The 25,266-nt window shown below is 35.3% G+C and overlaps 4 protein-coding genes across 6 annotated transcripts; 2 read left to right on the forward strand and 2 right to left on the reverse strand.

Moving 5' to 3' along the window:
* The first annotated feature begins 370 nt into the window (after positions 1-370).
* On the forward strand, positions 371-10,813 carry LOC121736993 (DDB1- and CUL4-associated factor 7). 2 transcript variants are annotated; one of them, XM_042128505.1, is made up of 8 exons: positions 371-649; positions 754-856; positions 1,032-1,167; positions 1,425-1,675; positions 2,055-2,180; positions 2,740-2,921; positions 5,689-5,929; positions 10,371-10,813. In XM_042128505.1, exons 1-7 carry the CDS (start codon positions 585-587, stop codon positions 5,885-5,887), a joined length of 1,062 nt encoding a protein of 353 aa, XP_041984439.1. In that variant the 5' UTR covers positions 371-584; the 3' UTR covers positions 5,888-5,929; positions 10,371-10,813. The 2 variants fall into 2 exon arrangements, with proteins under 2 accessions (XP_041984439.1, XP_041984432.1); XM_042128498.1 differs by lacking the exon at positions 10,371-10,813 and having other exon boundaries at positions 5,689-6,091.
* Positions 9,991-25,264, forward strand: LOC121737035 (gamma-secretase subunit Aph-1). Of its 2 annotated transcripts, XM_042128572.1 has the most exons (4): positions 9,991-9,998; positions 24,204-24,447; positions 24,519-24,692; positions 24,770-25,264. In XM_042128572.1, exons 2-4 carry the CDS (start codon positions 24,226-24,228, stop codon positions 25,094-25,096), a joined length of 723 nt encoding a protein of 240 aa, XP_041984506.1. In that variant the 5' UTR covers positions 9,991-9,998; positions 24,204-24,225; the 3' UTR covers positions 25,097-25,264. The 2 variants fall into 2 exon arrangements, with proteins under 2 accessions (XP_041984506.1, XP_041984497.1); XM_042128563.1 differs by lacking the exon at positions 9,991-9,998 and having other exon boundaries at positions 24,015-24,447.
* On the reverse strand, positions 12,906-14,893 carry LOC121737158 (ATPase family protein 2 homolog). Its single transcript, XM_042128740.1, has one exon. The coding sequence runs from the start codon at positions 14,891-14,893 to the stop codon at positions 12,992-12,994; it is 1,902 nt and encodes a 633-aa protein (XP_041984674.1). The 3' UTR covers positions 12,906-12,991.
* On the reverse strand, positions 19,677-23,215 carry LOC121736900 (ATPase family protein 2 homolog). The gene is made up of 2 exons (XM_042128378.1): positions 22,799-23,215; positions 19,677-21,645 (listed from the first exon to the last, which is right to left on the reverse strand). Exons 1-2 carry the CDS (start codon positions 23,148-23,150, stop codon positions 19,763-19,765), a joined length of 2,235 nt encoding a protein of 744 aa, XP_041984312.1. The 5' UTR covers positions 23,151-23,215; the 3' UTR covers positions 19,677-19,762.
* Positions 25,265-25,266: the final 2 nt, after the last annotated feature.

Genomic DNA, 25,266 nt, shown 5'->3' on the forward strand with positions numbered 1-25,266 from the left:
TTCAAAACTTACGTATTTAATGTTAAATTCACGTGTTTGAGGCATTCTTTGACCATTCTTATAGTTAATTATTTAACGGAACCACAAAACTCAACAATATAAAGCATTAAATGTTCACTAAAAACCTTTATTAACACTTTTATTACATGAAATATGCAGCGGTCTGCATATTTCATGTTTGTTATATCCTAGTAAGTAGGACATAACATTACACGCTTTTGACGCTTATACACCGATATAAGGCTCTCTCCAGTACCTCAATGCTATGGAGCTCATAGCCTATTATGCACAAGATAAAATAAAAAAAACGATATGTCAACTGTCAAAATAACATTAAACGCCAATGTCAAAAAGTGAATAAAATCTTTTAGCCAAATTGCATGTAAAAACAATATTTATAAACAATTAATAATATATCAATAGAAAATAATTGTTTAATAATGCTGAACATGTAATATATTATATAACAATAGACTTTTATTCACTACGCCATTTATATCCGATCATTCACCCCATTGCTAACGACGCCAACTTGTCGATTAGCTGAGCGTTTTAATTTCGAGAAAACCTCTTGATTTATAAAAATGTCGATGCCACACAGTAGTTCGAGCACAACCAGCTCAAGTACTAAAAGGAAAGAAATATACAAGTAAGCAATTGTATTGAGTATTATTTACTTTTCGATACTTTGTACCTGCCCCATTTAAAATGTTCATGCTTGTTACAAAATATTGTGTTTATTTTTCTGATAAGGTACCAAGCACCATGGCCATTATATTCCATGAACTGGTCTGTCCGTCCGGACAAAAGATTTAGGCTTGCCTTGGGAAGTTTCGTTGAAGAGTACAATAACAAAGTAAGTATTTTATAATTTAAATTACGATGTAAGTAAGTAAACACAAACTTAATTTTAAAAAGTTTATTAGTTTTTGTCTCACCTTCTTGTTCTAACTTACAAATAATATGTTTCTGTTATTATAGCTTAAGATGTTTTGTCACATCAAGTAGTAAAAAATAAATTTCTATTTTAGGTACAAATTATATCACTTGATGAAGAAACAAGTGAGTTTAGTGCAAAAAGCACATTTGACCATCCTTACCCTACTACTAAGATTATGTGGATACCTGACAGCAAGGGTGTGTACCCTGACCTTCTTGCCACAAGTGGTAAGTTAATTTGTTATGATAGTTTTATATACAAACAATTTTATACTTTAAAACCCGAGAAAGACAAAAGATACTTTGAGTATGACAAATGCATGGTTCCTGTACAATAAAACTAATATCTGTACAGTTAACAGAGTTGCAAGCACTATGTAGTATGTATTGTTCTGCCTGCAACTTACATAAGTCACTGACCAGTGATAAAATATACTGTTTTAGACCTAAAACAGTATATTTTATGTGTCAATATGTACTTACAGGTGACTATTTACGTATCTGGCGCGCCGGAGAGCCATACACTCTGTTTGAGTGTGTTCTGAACAACAACAAGAACTCTGACTTCTGTGCACCGCTAACATCGTTTGACTGGAATGAAGTTGACCCCAACCTAATTGGAACAAGCAGCATTGATACCACCTGCACAATTTGGGGACTTGAGACTGGCCAGGTTTTGGGCAGAGTTAATGAAGTCTCCGGACATGTAAAAACACAACTTATTGCTCATGACAAGGTTTGTTAATCTATTATTTTAAAAAATTGTTATCGAAAAAAAAACATATACCTATTATATCTTATTGAAATTAAATAATCTTGTATAGAGAGTATGAATTGTAAATTAAGTCACATAATCCTGTAAGGTAAAATTTTGAATTACAATTAACTGAAAACTTTCAAGAAGAGAGTGTATTCCCTCTTAAAAGGCCCGCAGGTCTTCTGATGTTGCAAGTCTCTATGGGCGACATGAGTTGCTTTCCTTCAGGTGACCTGTTTGCCTGTTTGCCCCCTAATTTTATAAAAAAGTCAAGTATTTAAAAAAACTTTTTTAAAATGTTGTTTATGCTCATTATGAAGTCCCCCTATTTTTAATCTGTAGTAAATCTATTTTTCAGGAAGTATACGACATCGCGTTCAGTCGCGCGGGCGGCGGGCGCGACATGTTCGCGTCGGTGGGGGCAGACGGGTCTGTGCGTATGTTCGACCTGCGGCATCTCGAACATTCCACTATAATTTATGAGGTCAATAACAATTATTATTAAATGTCACTGTTGTAATTATCACACTGCAACCGTTGTACAATTTTTGATGTGACAACATATTATAATTCATTGGAGCTGGCTGCAAGCACGGAAAAACATGATTAATGTGGCGTTACCTCACTCTGAGGCAGTCCATTTAAGGCTTGAAGTGCAAGCGAGAGCGCGGAATGAGCGACAAAGGGGCATGTTATCACTTTCAACTATCGTCAGTAAACCATCTTTATGGACAACCATTTTATTTTCTGTTGTGTGTTTTCTGATGACTGATGACCTAAGGTCCTTTTAATAATGTTAAGAACTGTATCTCTGTATTCATGTCGTGCTGATAACTGTACAAGCTGCTTTTAAATACCTACAATCTACATAATATTATTTCAAATTCAATTTGTATTCCCTAACTGTGCACACTAAAAATTACATTTCTACGCTCACATTGCCAACATCAAGCCACCAGACTTCTGAAACATCGGGTTCTTTTCTTGTCAAATCTTACCCATCCATAACCCATCATCTTAAAAACCTTTTTGTTTTCGTTCAGGACCCGCAGCACACGCCGCTGCTCCGGCTGGCGTGGAACAAGCAGGACCCCAACTACCTGGCGACGATCGCGATGGACGCGTGCGAGGTGATCATACTCGACGTGCGCGTCCCCTGCACTCCCGTCGCGCGCCTCAACAACCACCGCGCCTGCGTCAACGGCATCGCTTGGGCGCCGCACAGGTTAACTTAATCTATACTAATATTATATATGCGAAAGTATCTCTGTCTGTCTGTCTGTCTGTCTGTCTGTCTGTCTGTCTGTCTGTCTCGCTTTCACGCCAAAACTACCGAACCGATTGTAATGAAATTTTGTATACAGATAGTCTAAAGCCTGAGAAAGGACATGGCTACTTTTTTACTGGAAAAAAGCGTTGTAAGGGGGTAAAAATGCGTAAATTTGTTCAAATTGCGTTAGTTCCAAAAATTCAAAATAGATGGCGCCGTGCGTCTCCTACACCGCGCTAACGCTTGCCCGAAAGTCTTTCTATAAGAGGTGGTATTATCTTACATTCAGTTTCTGATTTTTTTCGACTGTTATTTCTTAAGTACGTTATTTAATAAATCAGTACTTTATCTATGCAGTGAGCCAGTGACATAACCTTAAACCTATCAATGATAAATAGTTTATGGGTGAAGTTGTGGAATTGCGGGGCTAAATAAGCTTAAAAATTTGGCGTAAAATATAACGTTAAATTAAAAAAATATATATATTATTATGTGCACACTGCACAGCTGTTTTGATCTGAGGGGTACCAGGGTTTTTTTTTTATAAAAGCTTTTGACACCAATTTTGTTGACATCGCACGCTATAAACTGAAGTCCACGCGGACGAAGTCGCGGACAACAGCTAGTAATCTATATATTAATACGTGAGCCAAAAACTTTGTATCCCTTTTGACGAAAAATGGGGAAACGTATTTGAATTAAATTTTGCACGTTATAGTTTATATGGTGAAGGAGTGTATCGAGCTAATATTATTTTGAAATTATGCTTTTATCATACATTTTTTAACAAATAAAACATTACACACACTACAACACACACACTAGGAAAGATGACAGATTTTTGAGTGACAAGCCTATACATACGAATTATACTCTTAGTACCTGGATGACCGAGCTTTGCTCGGTATAGCAAACACTCATTGACTTCGTGTTACTTAATAACGCCATCTGCTGGTCGTTAAAATAATTAGTTGCTAACAAAATAGTATTATTATTCGCCAATAGATGTCAGGAAGAGTCATATTTTTCAGTTTATCGATTATCGATAAAACACGAAATATATATATATATATATATATATATATATATATATATATATATATATATATATATATATATATATATATATATATATATATACAAGAATTGATTGTTTAAAGATATAAGATTTATGGTTGAAGTCTGTTGACAACAAGTTGACAAATTAAAAATGAATTATAGTTTTTAACCCCCGACAAAAAGAGGGGTGTTATAAGTTTGACGTGTCTGTCTGTCGGTCTGTCTGTCTGTCTGTCTGTCTGTGGCATCGTAGCATCCAAACGGGTGGACCGATTTTGATCTAGTTTTTTTTGTTTCAAAACTGACTTAACTGAGAGTGTTCTTAGCTATAGTTCATCATCAGCCTGCTCCGTGCTGAAAAATCAGGGTTCATCTGGTTCGTGAAGGGCCGAATAGCAACTTGCAGTCGTTTGGTGGGCTTTATTGCATTCTAGTTCGTGACATTTATGAATATTTACACATTAATGGAAAGTTGACCTGGTGCTGCAGCATCACCTGGTAATCAATAGGATACCCAACTCCTCACCAACTTAGAGCAATGGTTTCGTGTTTGGGCTCATTTTAATTGCGACAACTAGTAAGACGTAGATAACCAATAAATTTTTGCATGCTGCTGCTGAAGCATCACCTGGATTCTATATGAGCCGAGCTCCATAATTATTATGAACCCAAAGTGGAGGTTTCATGTTTGGACTCATATTGACGGCCTCATCCAAAAGAATACTCCTAGATGGTATTAATTGTGATATAATATTATGATTCTGTTGATAGGAATTATTCTGTAATACCACCAACATTATGCTAATATACCGTTTTAATTTACAGATACTTGAGTATTGTAATTATGTGTTCTTATCGACCTAGTATAAACCTATGAATAAAGGAAACTGGAAAGGCAATAGCGTGTAAATAGCTAAATTGCCTGCGGGATAATACAAAGTTCTCAAAAAAAAAACACTCCGGAATCCGTATCATGCCCGACTAACCTGTTCCATAGTCAGCAGGGGTGCTCATCAGGCAATTGCAGTAGCAGCAAGCCCGTTGGATCTTGTAGGAGCAAGATGATTGTCTTCTGTAGCGCGTGGTCCGCTCCGGAACGTAGCTGAAGTACTCTTGAATTTTGATGCACTTTGGTCGGCCGACCACACAAAAAGTTCACAGCGATTATATTGAAAAAAAAACCAAAAGGGAAAGAAACTTGAAATTCCAGCTGGATTAAGCCTTTTCAAGGAAACATTATCAGAACAAAAATTTTCTCGAATGCCGTCAAGCCCGGTCCGCGGCGAAAAGCGGCCAGCAAACACTTGTCATCTTTTAAGTGTCAAAGATATGTATTCTTCGTCTTCTTCCGACAGTGGTGAATTGCCATATTATGTTAAAGGTTCATCCAACGGTTGATGAACAGAAACTCCCAAACTGAGCTACATCCCAACAGTGGAAATCAAACACAACACAAATCCAGAGTGTAATTTGAGAACTTATTATTTAATTATTAAGGAAATTGAGGAAATATAATATATTAAATTATAACAAAATTAAGTGCACAACCAGAAACTCTGCACTCCACTAATATTATGCATAGTACCTCAATCATTGTAAGCAATTTACTTATAAAAGACAACAAAACATTTAGCCTAAACATCATATTATCTAAACATTTCAGCTCCTGCCACATCTGCACCGCGGGCGACGACCACCAGGCGCTGATATGGGACATCCAGCAAATGCCCCGCGCCATAGAGGACCCGATCCTAGCGTACACGGCCGCAGAGGGCGAGGTCAACCAGATACAGTGGGGCGCGACGCAGCCCGACTGGATCGCTATATGTTACAACAGACACACGGAAATATTGCGCGTGTAAAACGTAGGAACGAGGAGAGGACAACATAGGCTTACGAAACAGGTAGGCTTCAGTGTCGAGATCAGCGGGCAGCGGGGCGGGAGCGGCGGCGGCGCGTTCGAATATATAGATTTATATGGCCACTGGCCAGGCCTCGAAAACATCCGGCGTACTAGACGGCTTATCCATATAAATCTATACATAGAATAGCGTCGCTGTCGCTAATACAAGAAACGTGATTTTTTTGGCCTTTTTTGCTCGTAATCAATAATAGTAACAGCGAGGCACTTGAAAATTCCACGAAATCCTTAATTATATTTGTACTTTAATAATTATTAATAAAATTAAAATAAAATAATTATTTAAGGGGGGCTCCTATACAAAAAAACACAATTTTTTGTCTACTTTTGCTAAGATGAAAAAAAGATATAAACAATGAAATTTTTTGAAATCTCTATTAACAATATTATTAACTATTGTATATATCATTTTAAAAAATATATTACTTTGATATTATTTTTTTTTTTAAATATATTTTTCATCGGTCGAAAGTACCCAAATTTGAGGTTTTTTGAACCTTTAAAAATTCATATCTTTAAAAATATTAACTTTATCTTAAAAAAGTCATAGGACCTTTTTTATTGGTATTTCAATAAAGAATATAAAAAAAAATTGTTCGGTTGAAAAATAACAATTCCTTGCAATTGTTTAAACAATGTTTGTTTAAACAATATGGCACCGGGTTGCGCCCTGGCAACATGCATTTATATCATCAGGAGGGCAATTCAAACTCAAACTCAAACTCAAACTCAAAAATTTTTATTCAGAATAAATTTTTTCAAATATTCTCTGAACGTCGGGGCTACACAGATGCCTACCACCGGTTCGGGAACTAACCCGGCGAGAAGAACCGGCGTAAGAAACTCGCACGGGGCCATCTTTTTCTAAAAAGATGGAAAATTACAAAAAATATATTATTATAAAATAACAGTGTCATTATGACTAAATAAAATACAACGAATGTACAATTATTATACATATTATAATGAAACAGCTCTGCAGGGGGCGACCTTATTCCCATGGTGTACTATCATTCATGAAATCATTAACTTTATAGTACGCTTTGGTACACAAACGTTCTTTAACAACTTTTTTAAATCTATTAATTGAGAGATTTTGAACGCTTTCTGGGATCTTATTATAAAGGCGTATACATTGACCTTTAAAAGAATTTTTGACTTTAGTAAGTCTAGTCACCGGAATTTCAAGCTTATGTTTATTACGAGTATTTCTCCCATGGGTATCACATTTTTTCGTGAATTGATATATATTCTTTTTAACATATAATACATTTGATAGGACATATTGAGAAGCAACAGTTAAGATTCCAGTTTCCTTAAATTTTTCTCTAAGTGAAGTATTACGGGCCAACTTGTAGATTGCCCGCACAGCTCGCTTCTGCAGCACAAAAATTGTATTTATATCTGCAGCATTGCCCCACAGCAAAATGCCGTAGGACATAATACTATGAAAGTAACTAAAATACACTAGACGTGCTGTTGTTTCATCTGAAAATTGTCTAATCTTACTTACTGCATATGCTGCTGAACTGAGTCTGTCGGCCAACCCAGCAATATGAGGGCCCCACTGAAGCTTGGAGTCTAGTGTAATACCTAAAAATACAGCTGTATCCACTAGCTCCATAACATCACCATTTAAAAGCACATTGGTTTCCGTTTGCCTTACATTGGGCAATTTGAATTTAATACATTTTGTTTTTTTACTATTAAGTAAAAGATTATTAACACTAAACCAATGTACAATCTTTGAGAGAGCATTATTTACTTCGTCATAACACGCATTAAGCCGTTTGATATTGAATGTAAGAGATGTATCATCAGCAAATAATACTATCCCATGTTTATCTTTAATTAAGAATGGCAGGTCATTTATATAAATAAGAAACAGGAAGGGTCCTAATATAGACCCCTGTGGGACCCCCATTTCAATTTTTGCACCAGCAGATTTTTTACCATTTATCTCAACCCTCTGAGTTCTATTTGACAAGTACGATTTTAGGAGGGCGAGTGCTGTGCCTTTTATGCCATAGTGACAGAGTTTCCTGACCAATGTTTTGTGTTGCACGCAATCAAAGGCCTTTGAGAGATCGCAAAAAACTCCTAGAGCATCCTGCGACGTCTCCCAGGCATTAAAAATACTACTGATCAATTCAACGCCTGCGTCTGTAGTAGATCGTCCCTTTGTAAATCCAAATTGTTTATTATGTAAAATATTATTTATATTAAAGTGCGTTAGTAATTGATTCAGTATTATCTTTTCATAAATTTTACTCAATGTCGGTAAAATAGATATAGGTCGGAAATTAGACGGGTCCAACTTACTACCAGATTTAAAAAGAGGTAAAACTTTACTGTGTTTCATTAAATCAGGAAATACGCCACTTTTTATACAATCATTAAATATAGTCGCTAAGTAGGGCGCGATAACATCGATTATAGATTTAATAACTTTCATTGATAGGCCCCACAAATCAGTAGTGTTCTTAATATTTAGTAAATTGAAAGTTTTTAAAATGTCTTCAGGACCTACTTCTTTAAATCTAAAGTCGATATCACATTCATTTAATATAGCATCATCAGGAGAGTCCTTTAGGTTACTTGTAATTGAAACTGGAATGTCAGCGAAAAATTTCTCAAAAGCAGTCGCAACATCATTGTCGGAAGTTATATTTTTGTTATCTATATTTAATTTAAAATCTGAGTTGTGACTGGCGACTCTTCCAGTTTCACTTGCTATTATTTGCCACGTTGTCTTTACTTTATTTTTTGAATTCTTAATTTTATTTCTAATGTGAATAGATTTGGCAGCCCTGCAGACTTGTTTAAATATTTTTGAATATAATCTTACATAGTTTATAAAGTGTTCACTTTGATTTATAGTCCTTTCATTATAAAGGTCATACAGTTTTAATCTGCTTTTCATAATACCTGGTGTAGCCCATTCACTAAATTTACTCTTATTGTTTTTTCCAACTGTCTTAGAGGTGAAGGTAGTATCAAAATGGTTTTTAATTAATTTGAAAAGATTACCAAATGTCATATCTGGACTACTATGATATTCTAAATTTCCAATCTTAGATATAATTTCACCCCTAAACTTCTCAATACGTTTATCAATAATTTGAAGAGGATCGCATAAACAAATTGAGGTGGAATAGTTTTCGGTACTCATGCGCCGACTCGTCCTAGTCTATGTCAATTCCATACATTTTGATCGGCGATTCTATAAACGCCCCAGTACATATCCCTCGCAGCGTCTGCAGTCTCGCCACAAAATTAACTTTTAATTATATGCAGTAACGCGCACGTAGCGCAGCGCAGACTTGTGCGTTACTGCATATAATTGCATAGGTTCTATTTCCACGGACTAAAAAGTGCGTCACGGATAGTCTGTTGTCTGCGCTGCGCCTTAACGTTGTGTTATGTTACATTCACAAACTAGTTTTATATTAAAAATTGTTTAAAAAGAGACTTATTAAATCACATTCAGAGATTCATTTCATTCAAAATTGGAAATATTAATTAAGACTGAAGTGGATAGATTTCATAGCTTTTATGAATACTAATTAGTAATTACGAATTATATTATGTAGACTGTAGAGTGTAGAATAGCAAATAACACAATATTATTAATTTTTTGCTATATCATGTAGTGGGGACATTCTGCAATTACAAACTGACGTCTGAATAACAATAGGGAGGGTAAAAAGGGCTTGTAGTATTTAACTAAGTACGTTGCTCATACTACTATATTTTATGTAGCTGTTGCACCATTTTTTCCTCCCAACGGTTGGCAATTGCACAAGGTATTCCATTCATAAGCTTTTTTTGTTGTAGTAAATTTATTTAAAAAAATAAAGTAAATACCGCACAAAACTTTTCAAAACCTGTAGAACAAAATCAGTTTCCCAGATTCAATAGGCTAGATAACTTTATATGACTAATGTTACATTTTAGAAATGCTGGTAGTCTGAACATTTAAATACTATGATATTTTGTGCAATTCAAGGTAGTTTTATTTTTTGCTAATAGGTGTAGTATTAAAACTTTAAGTAAATGACTAACCTATTTTAACCCATACGCTGCGGCCACTGACCTCTATAATACACTGGACAGTTATATGTTCCTATTTGAAAGTCGCCATATTGGCGCTGATTGCTATGTGAAAGCAGTAGTGAGTGTACTTGGAACTACTATTTTGCAAATGGGGGTTGTAATTTTCTATGTAATTAGTTCACAGTACGCTCACCGCGGCGCTTCAAATCGGCGCAAAAAATAGCTGTCATTTTGAACGGCATTAGCCTGTCCAGTGTATAAATAGAGGTCAGTGGCTGCGGCGGACACCCATCGTCGTCTTTGGACGTTAATACTGTGTGGCATACCGTCAGGAATGTGGTGTAAAATATGCTGCTCACAACTTTTAGATCGCTCGATGGAAGGAGCGGACAATCTGCGCATGTGCATTCTTCGGCCCTCGCTCCATCCAAGGAACCGAAATTCCGCTATTGCCCAGCGATCTTAAAATTTTGTTCAGCCTTTACTATTGTATTTACATCCCGACGAGATATAATTGAAGATGAAAAGTGTTTACCTGTAAACGTTAACATTTGTTAAAAGTTCCCTTCAAATAAAAAAGTGATTATGTATTCCATTGTAGGTACTCTTATATTTTGTAAGTAAATAAGTAAGAGAGTTAGCGAAGTTATTTTTAAGACCATAATTTTCTCCTAACTTCTACAACTTAATTTTTTACGGAATGAATGATTTGTATAATAACACTCTTATAACTTATTTACTTAAATGTTAAAATGTGTAGTTTAAAAACATAGTGCTATACACTTATATTATTTATTATGGTAGATGGTAATTTGAAACAAATTTTACATTTAATTTGATAATATAAGAAAAAATCTGAGGCACTTACTGCCGCACTCATGATTGAGTGGAACATTAAGGTGCAGCAGACGTGTCGTCGCGACACGTCATTTCTATGTATTTTTATGAATGTGTCGCTAGATGCGCGGGGTATTTCATAGAAATACATGCAAACCAGTAGTGTCGCTGCGACACGTCTGCGGTTGCTTCATGTCGTCCGCTGCCAACCGGCACCTTTAATAACTTGAATGTAATGGTGCGCTTATACGGGCAACTAAAATATTGCTCAACTCCAGTCAATTCTCGTCAACTTTGACTTCACGACTCACGACTACATCAAGCAATTTGCGGCAACAAGCAGCAATATTGCGCAATATAATATTGAGTGATGTGGCCATCGAATATTTGAGCGATATGACATTGAGTGATATGAAATAAATTGCTCCACTAATTGCTCCAGATCGCTCTATTCGTGTCGCCGAGCAATTATTCCCGTAATTATTGCGCGTGTAAGCGCATCTTAAGTAATTAATTTAAAAATTTGACACAAGCCACTTACATTATCTGTCAAACTGTTCATTAAATTGAAGGTTAATCATAATTAAATGTCTCTGAAGTCTGAGTACGGCGGTTCTATTCATAATAATTTGTGTAAAAATATGTATGTATTTAAATCATTGTTATAATTATTTTATATGAATTGATTGGAATAAAAAGTAAGTACCTTGTGAACACTGTTTATTAAAATGCCCCAAAAACTAAAATGTTTTAGTAATACCGCTAGTTTTTGATAATTTTTGTATGGTCAATGAATGTACATAAATTATAACATGTTTTACACTACAAACAACATCATCTCAGTTACGTTCAAAGGAATTTTAACGAAAAGTTCCTTTATACTTCGCCGAATTATTTTTTTTATTTGATCGACTGTTACTCAATAACTTGTTAAGACCCAGTTTCATCAAGCAATGTTAAATAAATAACGGCTTGTTAAATCAGTTAACGGCCTGTTAGAGCTATCGAGCGTTCCACCATACGCTAATGTCATGTCAAATCGCCTAACACGGTGTTAAATTTTAATTCCTGCTGGGGAGGTCCGTTAAATATATAACAGGCCGTTATAATAGTCAAAACAACAACTTTTTAAAGACAATATCCAATATCAATAAAAGAATCTGTTTTGACTTTTGAGTGTTGTCGCCATGTTTCGCCACATCCTTACATATTATTTATTATTTTTCATGTTATGCATAATTATTTATTTTCATTTTGTGCCCTCGGATTTTCCTTGACATTGCAAATACACTGACTTGTATCACAATTCGCAAGCCGAAATAAGTAAATAAAAGTTTTTATCATGATTCATGTTTTCAGCTTTGACAGATCATAATTATTAACCTGGTAAATTAAAAAGAACTATTGTAGTGTAACAAATGTATGCGATCAGTGATATTTTAATTTGGTCGCATTATCTACCAGATGACGTATTATACGAATAAGGTGAAAATGACACATTGCAGCCAACATGTCGTATTAAACTTGTACATTGCAATTTCGTCGCCTTATAACGAGAACGAACGAATTGAATGTTATTCACTCGTTGTTCACTTAACGTTGTATTTACTAATCCGCTGTTAAATTTTTACTGTGGGACATAAGTATTTTAACAGTCTGTTTAATTTTCCAAGGTCCGTTAAGTAATGCCTTGTTAGGATTTAACAAACAGAGGTTGGTGAAATTGGGTCTAAGTCTTCTTAGCCGTGATAATTTTTCTTTTAAAATCAGCATATTTCCTACTCCCGTGAATTTTTTCACATTTCCTTAACCTAAAAACCAGGACAACAATATAAACATAATTATATAGATTTATTTATTTTGTACTTCATAATTTATTATAATGTACATTTTGTGTTATAAACTCTAATGTAAGTAATACCAGATGTAATGTTCAAGGTAAAAATATTTTGTAAAATTAGTAATTATCTTATAAAGATATATATAAAAATGGATTTTCAATTGTGTTAGTCGCGCTAAAACTCGAAAACGGCTGAACGGATTAGGCTGATTTTAGTCTTAAAATATTCGTAGAAGTCCAGGGAAGGTTTTAAAGTGACACGAAGTTCACGGACAGCTAGTTGCTTATACAAATAATTTGATCTAATTATTATTAGCTTAAAGCAAACTCCTCATAAATTTTCAGAAGTGAATTTGGTGTTCTTGGCTTAAAATCTTTTAGAACATGTTCAAAATTTTCCATTGTCACTTGTAAGCATTCGAGATCCTTCTCCATTGCTCGCAGAGCTGCCTCATGGCATAGAGCTTGTATTTCAGCACCAGAGAATCCTTCAGTCCTTGTCGCTATGACATGAGAATTAACATCATCGCTCACACTCATTTTCGACAGCTTTAACTCTATTATTTGTAGTCTGGTTTCAAAGTCAGGTAGGGGCACATAAATGAGGCGATCTAATCGGCCGGGCCTGAGCAGAGCCCTATCCATCTTGTCCGGCCTGTTAGTTGCAGCTACTATTGTGACAGAATTCAATGGAACTACCCCGTCCAACTCTGTCAAAAGTTGTGCCAATACTCTCTCGTGTACGCCCCCTTCTCCCGCGCCTCTCTCCCCGCCGATCGCGTCCATCTCGTCGAAGAAAATTATGGATGGCGCCACTTGACGAGCTTTTGTGAATAGATCTCTCACTGCTCGCTCAGATTCACCGACCCACTTCGAAAACAGTTCAGGCCCTTTGATGGATAAAAAGTTCAGACCGCTTTCTGTCGCGAGAGCCTTAGCTATCATAGTTTTTGAACACCCTGGTGGGCCATAAAGTAAAACGCCTGCCGGAGGTCGAATGCCTAGCCTGTGGAAGCACTCCGGATGTTTGAGGGGCCACTCAACAGCTTGCCTCAATTTCATTTTCAAATCATCTTGACCACCTATGTCTGACCACCTTACATTAGGAACTTCGATAAGTAACTCCCTCATTGCACTCGGTCTCACCACTGTTAGAGCCCATACTAGATCTTGCTTTTGTAGTTCAGACTCATTGCGTTTTATGCATTTCATAGCTGCTTGTGTACATAGATTTACTATGTCTGCTGCAACATATCCATGAGCTAAATCTGAAATAGATTCAATATCATTTACGGAAACTTTATTTGGTAAACATTTCAGAAGAGAGTACAATATCTCCTTTCTGCGTATTCTATCTGGAACAGGCACCTCAATCTCTTTATCCAGTCTGCCAAATCTCCTCAAAGATGGATCAATAGCTTCAGGTTTTCTGGTTGCGGCTAGAACAAATACTCTAGAGGCCTGCTCATGTAAATTATCTAAAAGTGACACAAAAGCAGATGTAACTCTCCGCTCCTGTTCTGTGCTTCCGCTTGACCGACGAGGACAAATGCTTTCAATTTCATCAACTAAGATTATACTTGGCCCGTTAGTGATTGCTTTGGTGAATAAACTTTTTAATGTAGCCTCAGTTTCACCAAAATATTTACTAAATATTCCAGGGCCATTTATCTCAATATGATTGCAGTTTAAATTTTCCACAAGATATTTGCAAATTGCTGTTTTCCCAATTCCGGAGTGACCATAGAGCAAAAGACTTTTTGTTGTTTGAAAATTTGCAGCAAAACCTTCTGTTTGAAAAGACAAGTTTATTAATGTTTTTATTTCTTCAATTATATCATCAACCCCACCCAGTATTTGAGGTTTTCTTTTAGTTTTTTGCAGTTCCTCTTTATCTATATTCCAAACTGTTTTATCATTCAAGATGCACCAATCTGTTGCATCACTAGCTGCAGTTCTCTCATATTTTAAATCAGTTACTTCTATTTCTAATTTTTTGCCAAAATAATAATACACCAAGGTCGACTTTACACTGATATACTGGTCTTTAAAGTTTTCTTTTAGTATATCACTTATGTCTGTATTTATTTTGTGATTTCTAATTTTAACTGAAATGCATGTTGCCTTATTAACTGTTTCTTTAAGGACCCTAACTGTTACTTTTTTGTTGTCATCACACCAGCCTCCACATAATCCTGCAAGTGAAGAAAACATTATGTACCAGAATAATAGGGATGACGACAAGGTCAAAGATTAGCTGATTTTTTAAATAAAATAAAGACATAGCGATAAAATATAAGTATGTATTTCCAAAATTCCAGCTTCATAACTTATGTATTTTTTTAGTTATGAGCCTTCAAAGTTGGATAGTCAAGTCGATTTATTTATATAATATTATAAATGCGAAAGTATCTCTGTCTGTCTGTCTGTCTGTCTGTCTGTCTGTCTGTCTGTCTCGCTTTCACGCCAAAACTACTGAACCGATTGCAATGAAATTTTGTACACAGTTATTCTAGAGTCTGAGAAAGGACATAGGCTACATTTTGATGTGGGAAAATATCTTATTTCCATGAAAATATCGATGAAAATTACTTCGCATTGCGCGTGGCCAGCGCTCATCCCGGGGGTCCTGGGTTCGAGTCCCGCAGGCGGAACAAAAAGTTTTCAATGTTCCTGGGTCTTGGATGTGTATTAAAATAATATTTCAAAAATCTTAAATATATTTTATGTATAATATTATAAAAAATCCAGAAATATATCGACGCGATGCAATGAACATTTTAGTTCTAATACGATTCAACAGATGGCGCTTTTTTTTACTTCGTTGTTACATAGAACTAATCATACTTATTAGTTATTATGTTTTTGTTTATAGTTTTTAATACGTTAGAATATTATGTTTAATAATATTATCACTTGCTATAATAATAATCAATCTATCTTATCTTATAGAACTCCTACTGCATTTCTAAGGAGTTCGAGTGTGTTGTGTTGGCCTATATTCCATCCAGAAAATATATCAATGCAATCAGCAATCAACATTTTAATTCTAATATATGAAAACAGATGGCGCTTTATTTTTTTACTTCATTATTATAACAGAACTAATCATACCTACTTTATTATATATTATTGTTTTTATTCATAACTAGCTGTTGCCCGCGACTTATAAATACTGCGAAATATACTGCGAAAGTATCTCTGTCTGTCTGTCTGTCTGTCTGCCTGTCTGTCTCGCTTTCACGCCAAAACTACTCAATAGATTGCAATGAAATTTTGTACACAGTTATTCTAGAGTCTGAGAAAGGACATAGGCTACATTTTGATGTGGGAAAATATCTTATTTCCATGAAAATATCGATGAAAATTACTTCGCATTGCGCGTGACCAGCGCTCATCCCGGGGGTCCTGGGTTCGAGTCCCGCAGGCGGAACAAAAAGTTTTTAATGTTCCTGGGTCTTGGATGTGTATTAAAATAATATTTCAAAAATCTTAAATATATTTTATGTGTAATATTATAAAAAATCCAGAAATATATCGACGCGATGCAATGAACATTTTAGTTCTAATACGATTCAACAGATGGCGCTTTATTTTTTTACTTCGTTGTAACATAGAACTAATCATACTTATTAGTTGTTATGTTTTTGTTTATAGTTTTTAATACGTTAGAATATTATGTTTAATAATGTTATCACTTGCTATAATAATAATCAATCTATCTTATCTTATAGAACTCCTACTGCATTTCTAAGGAGTTCGAGTGTGTTGTGTTGGCCTATATTCCATCCAGAAAATATATCAATGCAATCAGCAATCAACATTTTAATTCTAATATATGAAAACAGATGGCGCTTTATTTTTTTACTTCATTATTATAACAGAACTAATCATACCTACTTTATTATATATTATTGTTTTTATTCATAACTAGCTGTTGCCCGCGACTTCTTCCGCGTGGACTTTAGTTTATAGCGCGCGGTGTCAACAAAATTTGTGTCAAATTTAAAAACTTTTTAAAACCCTGGTAAGTGGTACCCCTCTTAGGGCCGCGCAGCGCGCTACACCGGAATGGCAGCGCTGAAAGTGCTTGCCTCGCCGCTGCCATTCCGGTGTAGCGCGGCCCTTAAGAGGATACAACAGCGGCTAGAGAAATGAAAAAAAGTACGTGTAATATCTATAGCTGTCTCCCTTACCTCAAGCCTATACCGCAGAACGCGATAGAGACAACTGCAGAAAATCCAGAAAATCAACGATTCGTTGTCCCCTGATTCCTTCTCCAAAACTTAACCGATTTAAGTACTTTTTTCATTAAAGATTAAAAAAAGGCTTGAGCTGTGTTTCTATGTTTTGCTTTTTTTGTATAATCTAGCCAAATCTGTTTTCTGGACGTTTGAACACAGTGGAAAATCTGGCCATTTTTTTGGGTTTTTGAACGTTCATATCTTATTTAATAATTAAATTATGAAAAAAAACATAGGGACATTGTATTAGTGGCCGTAGATATTCAGGAAAAAAAATATAACTCTACTAGCATTATCCAGGGAGGAAACAGGGGACAACGTTTGTATGGAAAAAAGGGCGGTGTGGAATCCTCTTAATTAATCAAAATACCCAAAAACAGCTGTGCAGTGTGCACATAATCTGTACTAATATTATGAATGCGAAAGTATCTCTGTCTGTCAGTCTCGCTTTCACGCCAAACGCCAAAACTACCGAACCGATTGTAATGAAATTTTGTATACTGATAGTCTAAAGCCTGAGAAAGGACATAGACTACTTTTTTACTGGAAAAAAGGGTTGTAAGGGTCGTAAATTTGTTCAAAAAATTCATAATAGATGGCGCCGTGCGTCTTCTACATCGCGCTGACGCTTGCTCAAAAGTCTTTCTATAAGAGGTGGTATCATCTTACATTTAAGTCTCGATTTTTTTCGATTGTTATATCTATTCTACGGTATTAAATAAAGTAAGTACTTTATCTGTGCAGGCAGTGACGTAACCTTAATACCAAATTTCACCAACGACTGTTAAAGTTAATGCTCGAATTAGTATCACGTTAGCTGTTTCGTTTTTCATATGAATGAAAGAGAAGACAGGATATTTTAACAAGCTGTTAACACTAACAGACGTTGGTGAAATTGGGGCTAAACCTATCAATGATAAATAGTTTATGGGTAAAGTTGTGTAATTGGGGGGCTAAATAAGCTTTAAAATTTGGCATAATATATAAAGTTTAACATACAAAAATGAAGTACTTATTGTTTGCACACTGCACAGCTGTATTGATTTAATGGGTACCAGGGTTTTTTTATAAAAGCTTTTGACACCAATTTTGTTGACATCGCGCGCTATAAACTGAAGTCCACGCGGAGATCGCTCTATTCGTGTCGCCGAGCAATTATTCCCGTAATTATTGCGCGTGTAAGCGCATCTTAAGTAATTAATTTAAAAATTTGACACAAGCCACTTACATTATCTGTCAAACTGTTCATTAAATTGAAGGTTAATCATAATTAAATGTCTCTGAAGTCTGAGTACGGCGGTTCTATTCATAATAATTTGTGTAAAAATATGTATGTATTTAAATCATTGTTATAATTATTTTATATGAATTGATTGGAATAAAAAGTAAGTACCTTGTGAACACTGTTTATTAAAATGCCCCAAAAACTAAAATGTTTTAGTAATACCGCTAGTTTTTGATAATTTTTGTATGGTCAATGAATGTACATAAATTATAACATGTTTTACACTACAAACAACATCATCTCAGTTACGTTCAAAGGAATTTTAACGAAAAGTTCCTTTATACTTCGCCGAATTATTTTTTTTATTTGATCGACTGTTACTCAATAACTTGTTAAGACCCAGTTTCATCAAGCAATGTTAAATAAATAACGGCTTGTTAAATCAGTTAACGGCCTGTTAGAGCTATCGAGCGTTCCACCATACGCTAATGTCATGTCAAATCGCCTAACACGGTGTTAAATTTTAATTCCTGCTGGGGAGGTCCGTTAAATATATAACAGGCCGTTATAATAGTCAAAACAACAACTTTTTAAAGACAATATCCAATATCAATAAAAGAATCTGTTTTGACTTTTGAGTGTTGTCGCCATGTTTCGCCACATCCTTACATATTATTTATTATTTTTCATGTTATGCATAATTATTTATTTTCATTTTGTGCCCTCGGATTTTCCTTGACATTGCAAATACACTGACTTGTATCACAATTCGCAAGCCGAAATAAGTAAATAAAAGTTTTTATCATGATTCATGTTTTCAGCTTTGACAGATCATAATTATTAACCTGGTAAATTAAAAAGAACTATTGTAGTGTAACAAATGTATGCGATCAGTGATATTTTAATTTGGTCGCATTATCTACCAGATGACGTATTATACGAATAAGGTGAAAATGACACATTGCAGCCAACATGTCGTATTAAACTTGTACATTGCAATTTCGTCGCCTTATAACGAGAACGAACGAATTGAATGTTATTCACTCGTTGTTCACTTAACGTTGTATTTACTAATCCGCTGTTAAATTTTTACTGTGGGACATAAGTATTTTAACAGTCTGTTTAATTTTCCAAGGTCCGTTAAGTAATGCCTTGTTAGGATTTAACAAACAGAGGTTGGTGAAATTGGGTCTAAGTCTTCTTAGCCGTGATAATTTTTCTTTTAAAATCAGCATATTTCCTACTCCCGTGAATTTTTTCACATTTCCTTAACCTAAAAACCAGGACAACAATATAAACATAATTATATAGATTTATTTATTTTGTACTTCATAATTTATTATAATGTACATTTTGTGTTATAAACTCTAATGTAAGTAATACCAGATGTAATGTTCAAGGTAAAAATATTTTGTAAAATTAGTAATTATCTTATAAAGATATATATAAAAATGGATTTTCAATTGTGTTAGTCGCGCTAAAACTCGAAAACGGCTGAACGGATTAGGCTGATTTTAGTCTTAAAATATTCGTAGAAGTCCAGGGAAGGTTTTAAAGTGACACGAAGTTCACGGACAGCTAGTTGCTTATACAAATAATTTGATCTAATTATTATTAGCTTAAAGCAAACTCCTCATAAATTTTCAGAAGTGAATTTGGTGTTCTTGGCTTAAAATCTTTTAGAACATGTTCAAAATTTTCCATTGTCACTTGTAAGCATTCGAGATCCTTCTCCATTGCTCGCAGAGCTGCCTCATGGCATAGAGCTTGTATTTCAGCACCAGAGAATCCTTCAGTCCTTGTCGCTATGACATGAGAATTAACATCATCGCTCACACTCATTTTCGACAGCTTTAACTCTATTATTTGTAGTCTGGTTTCAAAGTCAGGTAGGGGCACATAAATGAGGCGATCTAATCGGCCGGGCCTGAGCAGAGCCCTATCCATCTTGTCCGGCCTGTTAGTTGCAGCTACTATTGTGACAGAATTCAATGGAACTACCCCGTCCAACTCTGTCAAAAGTTGTGCCAATACTCTCTCGTGTACGCCCCCTTCTCCCGCGCCTCTCTCCCCGCCGATCGCGTCCATCTCGTCGAAGAAAATTATGGATGGCGCCACTTGACGAGCTTTTGTGAATAGATCTCTCACTGCTCGCTCAGATTCACCGACCCACTTCGAAAACAGTTCAGGCCCTTTGATGGATAAAAAGTTCAGACCGCTTTCTGTCGCGAGAGCCTTAGCTATCATAGTTTTTGAACACCCTGGTGGGCCATAAAGTAAAACGCCTGCCGGAGGTCGAATGCCTAGCCTGTGGAAGCACTCCGGATGTTTGAGGGGCCACTCAACAGCTTGCCTCAATTTCATTTTCAAATCATCTTGACCACCTATGTCTGACCACCTTACATTAGGAACTTCGATAAGTAACTCCCTCATTGCACTCGGTCTCACCACTGTTAGAGCCCATACTAGATCTTGCTTTTGTAGTTCAGACTCATTGCGTTTTATGCATTTCATAGCTGCTTGTGTACATAGATTTACTATGTCTGCTGCAACATATCCATGAGCTAAATCTGAAATAGATTCAATATCATTTACGGAAACTTTATTTGGTAAACATTTCAGAAGAGAGTACAATATCTCCTTTCTGCGTATTCTATCTGGAACAGGCACCTCAATCTCTTTATCCAGTCTGCCAAATCTCCTCAAAGATGGATCAATAGCTTCAGGTTTTCTGGTTGCGGCTAGAACAAATACTCTAGAGGCCTGCTCATGTAAATTATCTAAAAGTGACACAAAAGCAGATGTAACTCTCCGCTCCTGTTCTGTGCTTCCGCTTGACCGACGAGGACAAATGCTTTCAATTTCATCAACTAAGATTATACTTGGCCCGTTAGTGATTGCTTTGGTGAATAAACTTTTTAATGTAGCCTCAGTTTCACCAAAATATTTACTAAATATTCCAGGGCCATTTATCTCAATATGATTGCAGTTTAAATTTTCCACAAGATATTTGCAAATTGCTGTTTTCCCAATTCCGGAGTGACCATAGAGCAAAAGACTTTTTGTTGTTTGAAAATTTGCAGCAAAACCTTCTGTTTGAAAAGACAAGTTTATTAATGTTTTTATTTCTTCAATTATATCATCAACCCCACCCAGTATTTGAGGTTTTCTTTTAGTTTTTTGCAGTTCCTCTTTATCTATATTCCAAACTGTTTTATCATTCAAGATGCACCAATCTGTTGCATCACTAGCTGCAGTTCTCTCATATTTTAAATCAGTTACTTCTATTTCTAATTTTTTGCCAAAATAATAATACACCAAGGTCGACTTTACACTGATATACTGGTCTTTAAAGTTTTCTTTTAGTATATCACTTATGTCTGTATTTATTTTGTGATTTCTAATTTTAACTGAAATGCATGTTGCCTTATTAACTGTTTCTTTAAGGACCCTAACTGTTACTTTTTTGTTGTCATCACACCAGCCTCCACATAATCCTGCAAGTGAAGAAAACATTATGTACCAGAATAATAGGGATGACGACAAGGTCAAAGATTAGCTGATTTTTTAAATAAAATAAAGACATAGCGATAAAATATAAGTATGTATTTCCAAAATTCCAGCTTCATAACTTATGTATTTTTTTAGTTATGAGCCTTCAAAGTTGGATAGTCAAGTCGATTTATTTTATAAAATGCCTTAATTTTTCTATACCATTCGATAAGTTATGCAATTTATAAAAAATATTCTTATGAAACCTTTAACATAGCTATCGAACAAACTACCTTAGAAGCGTGACGTCACAGTTAGGTAACATTTTGTATGGATATCTTGAAGAGTTTTTAAGCTATCAAAGTAATTTTTTCACCGATATTCCTATTTTTGAATGGTCCTTCATTTACCAACAAGAAAAAAAATGTTCCTCATGCCTATTATTTATAAAGCCCGTCACAGACTTAGCTATTATATATATTAATATTTTTATAGCTAGGCATATTTCTATATACTAGAGATCGCCAATGGTCGAAATTCGACCTTAATTTCAACAACATTAGGACTACTACCTATATTTTGTAAAAAATAATGACTTTATCTTTTTTTTTACTCTTGTCTCTGGGACTTAGCTGATCTCAGACTGGCCGTGTAAGCATTGTCTAATAGTATCTTAGATTCAATAAAAAAAACTATAATACATTTTCAATTTGTCAAAGTGCTGTCAACAGACTTCAACCATAAATAAAAGAGTATAATTCGTATGTATAGGCTTGTCGCTCAAAAATCTGTCGTTTCTCATGTGTGTGTTGTAGTGTGTGTAATGTTTTATTTGTTAAAAAAATGTATGATAAAATCATAATTTCAAAATAATATTAGCTCGATGCACTCCTTCACCATATAAACTATAACTGAGCAAAATTTCATGCACCTACGTTTCCCCATTTTTCGTAAAAAGGGTTACAAAGTTTTTCGTTCACGTATTATTTCTACATATTTTCTATACTAATTTTCGCGTGACCACACACTCAGCTATAATATATATTTCTGGTAGCTACTTTAATATATATTATAGTACGGTATTTTAATATATATTATTGCTATGTGACGGGCTTTATATACAAATTTTAAGTATGTAAATGTTGATTCGCGACGTACCTGCGGCGGGTAATATAACAGCTGCCGGCGATGATGCCTTTGAGGGCCACATACGTTTGACAAGAGTTGGAGATCCATCTCTTATTAATTCCAAAGGACCTCCGATTACAGCATTGATCAGACTTCCCGCAGAAGGATGTATTAGCACCGAATCTAACGGAGCGTTTTCTGGAGGATTGCTCGTTCGTTCTAACCAAGTGTACAGCACTTCGTCCTCCACAAATGGGCATTTTACTTGATCTTTAGCACAGTTCAACCCAACATGTACATTTTTGTCGTTACTCGGTAAAGTGCATTTACACTTTTCACACTCGACCCACAAGGTTTTTTTCGAATTAGACTTTGGTGGCATCTTATTTTTGCATTAGTATAACTTTCAAATTATTATAATACTATTAAATTTAACACCAGAGAGTAGTAACCAATATTTTATTTATTGTTACAAACACAGAGTACTTTATTATACTCTATATATAGGTTAGATAGACCCGTCACCCGTGCGCAGTTTGTTTACCTAACTTCTTCTTCTTCTTTTTTAAGAGATGGCTCCGTAGTAACTTACCAATTTTACAGTGCTTGTTGGGCCGACAATGTCGGCTCAAGTGACGACTGTCGATTGACGAAAACTCAAACATCAAAAATATTGAATACATGAACTTTATCAAAGTTTTATTCAACAACTGCAACGTCAATAGTATTCTTGCGCGATATGGACTGCTAAGAAAAAGCCGTATCTTTGGAACAAGAGATATTCTTTCACCCTGAATGTTTTTCGTATTTTACTTTCTTTAATTAAACTAATGACCGCCTACGGGAAGACCGTTTTTTGTTGCTTTGTCAGAAACTCAAAACCGAATTTACGCATAACGCAACTGAATCAGTGACGAAATAAGATAAGTGGAATCAGAAGCTTATAATTTTATGTCGTCTAAATTTAGTAAAACGGAATAAGCTTAAGATTGAATAATGGCGGCGTGGCTGTAGGTACACATTCGACGAGAGCCTCTCGCCGTGCATGCTTGATCTGGTTTTCCTCGCGAGAGCTAACGAGACAAGGACGAGACCGTCCTGTACATATACTCACGTCTCACGCTCGGCCTGTCTGGGGGTGTCTCGAGTCTCGACGAGTGTGTGCTGTGTACAGCTGTTGTGATTGTACTTTGAGCGTAGTCGAACAAACGAAAAAAAAAAAAACGTTAATTGTCAATGAAGTGGTGAAAAAATATCAATTTGTGAAAATAGTTTTAATAAACAAAAAGAAAGCTTACATCACATTTCAATAAAGAAAGAAATAAGTACTTAACATTTGGGCACCGATCATAATTATTGAAACTTAAGCCTCTACTCACAAACGCACGAAAATTGTGCCTTTAAATTACATCAAGATCTCATTACAATAGTCAAGAATTTGTTGCAAAAAACTTAAAATGACGCTTGCAGAGTTCTTTAATTGTGCTCTCTTAGCGTTTGGGCCACCTTTGGCTATGTTTGCGTTGACTATTGCAAATGACGCCATAAGAATCATCATAATGATAGCAGCGGCATTTGGTTGGCTACTGTCGTTATTACTTTCTTCTCTTGTATGGTATGCGGTGGTGCCCTTGAGACAATATTTGGCTTTTGGAATGGTATTTGCAATCATTATCCAAGTAAGTATCAGAATTAAGTACATTATATTTTGTTACTTATTACTAGTTGGCTAATATTACCAATATTTCAGGAAGCCTTTCGCTATGGCATGTACCTATTGCTGCGAAAAACGGAAGCAGGATTGAAACAAATATCAGATAACCATGATATTGGTAGCAATAAATCAGAATTGGCTTATGTTTCTGGACTCGGTTTTGGCTTAATGAGTGGCTCATTCGCTTTAGTCAATGTTTTAGCAGATTCAGTAAGTGTCTTTTAAAGCCTAATTCTTTGGGCCGAAGGCTATGTTGCCATTGTTAAAAAAAATATACTTTCTTTCAGGTTGGACCGGGAACATTGGGTCTGAACAGTGGAACCGAATACTTCTTTGTCACAAGTGCTGCTATGACACTGTGTATGATCCTGCTCAACACGTTTTGGAGTGTAATATTCTTTAGTGGCTTAGATGACAAATGTTACATCAAAGTGTGTTGGGTTGTCGGTTCTCATTTCTTTGTATCAGGTTTAAGTTTACTAAACAGAAAGGAGCTCTATGCCGCTACTATAATCCCATCTTACATTGTTCTAGCGATAACTGCCTTCTATGCATTCAAATGTGCGGGTGGAAATGTTAAAGTGCTATTGAACAATTTGACTTGTAGGTCATAAATATATTATTGATTATTTCACATTCATTAAGAAATTACATAAAAACTAAGCTTATTTATTAATAAGATAATAATTAAGACAACCAATAATCTGTACATAATGTTGCTTTAATAAATTAAAATTAGTAATGTAACGAAAACAATAATACAACAAAGCACAGCGAGCGGACT

Source organism: Aricia agestis, chromosome 2, assembly GCF_905147365.1.
Source record: "Aricia agestis chromosome 2, ilAriAges1.1, whole genome shotgun sequence".
In the NCBI taxonomy this organism is placed as follows: domain Eukaryota; kingdom Metazoa; phylum Arthropoda; class Insecta; order Lepidoptera; family Lycaenidae; genus Aricia; species Aricia agestis.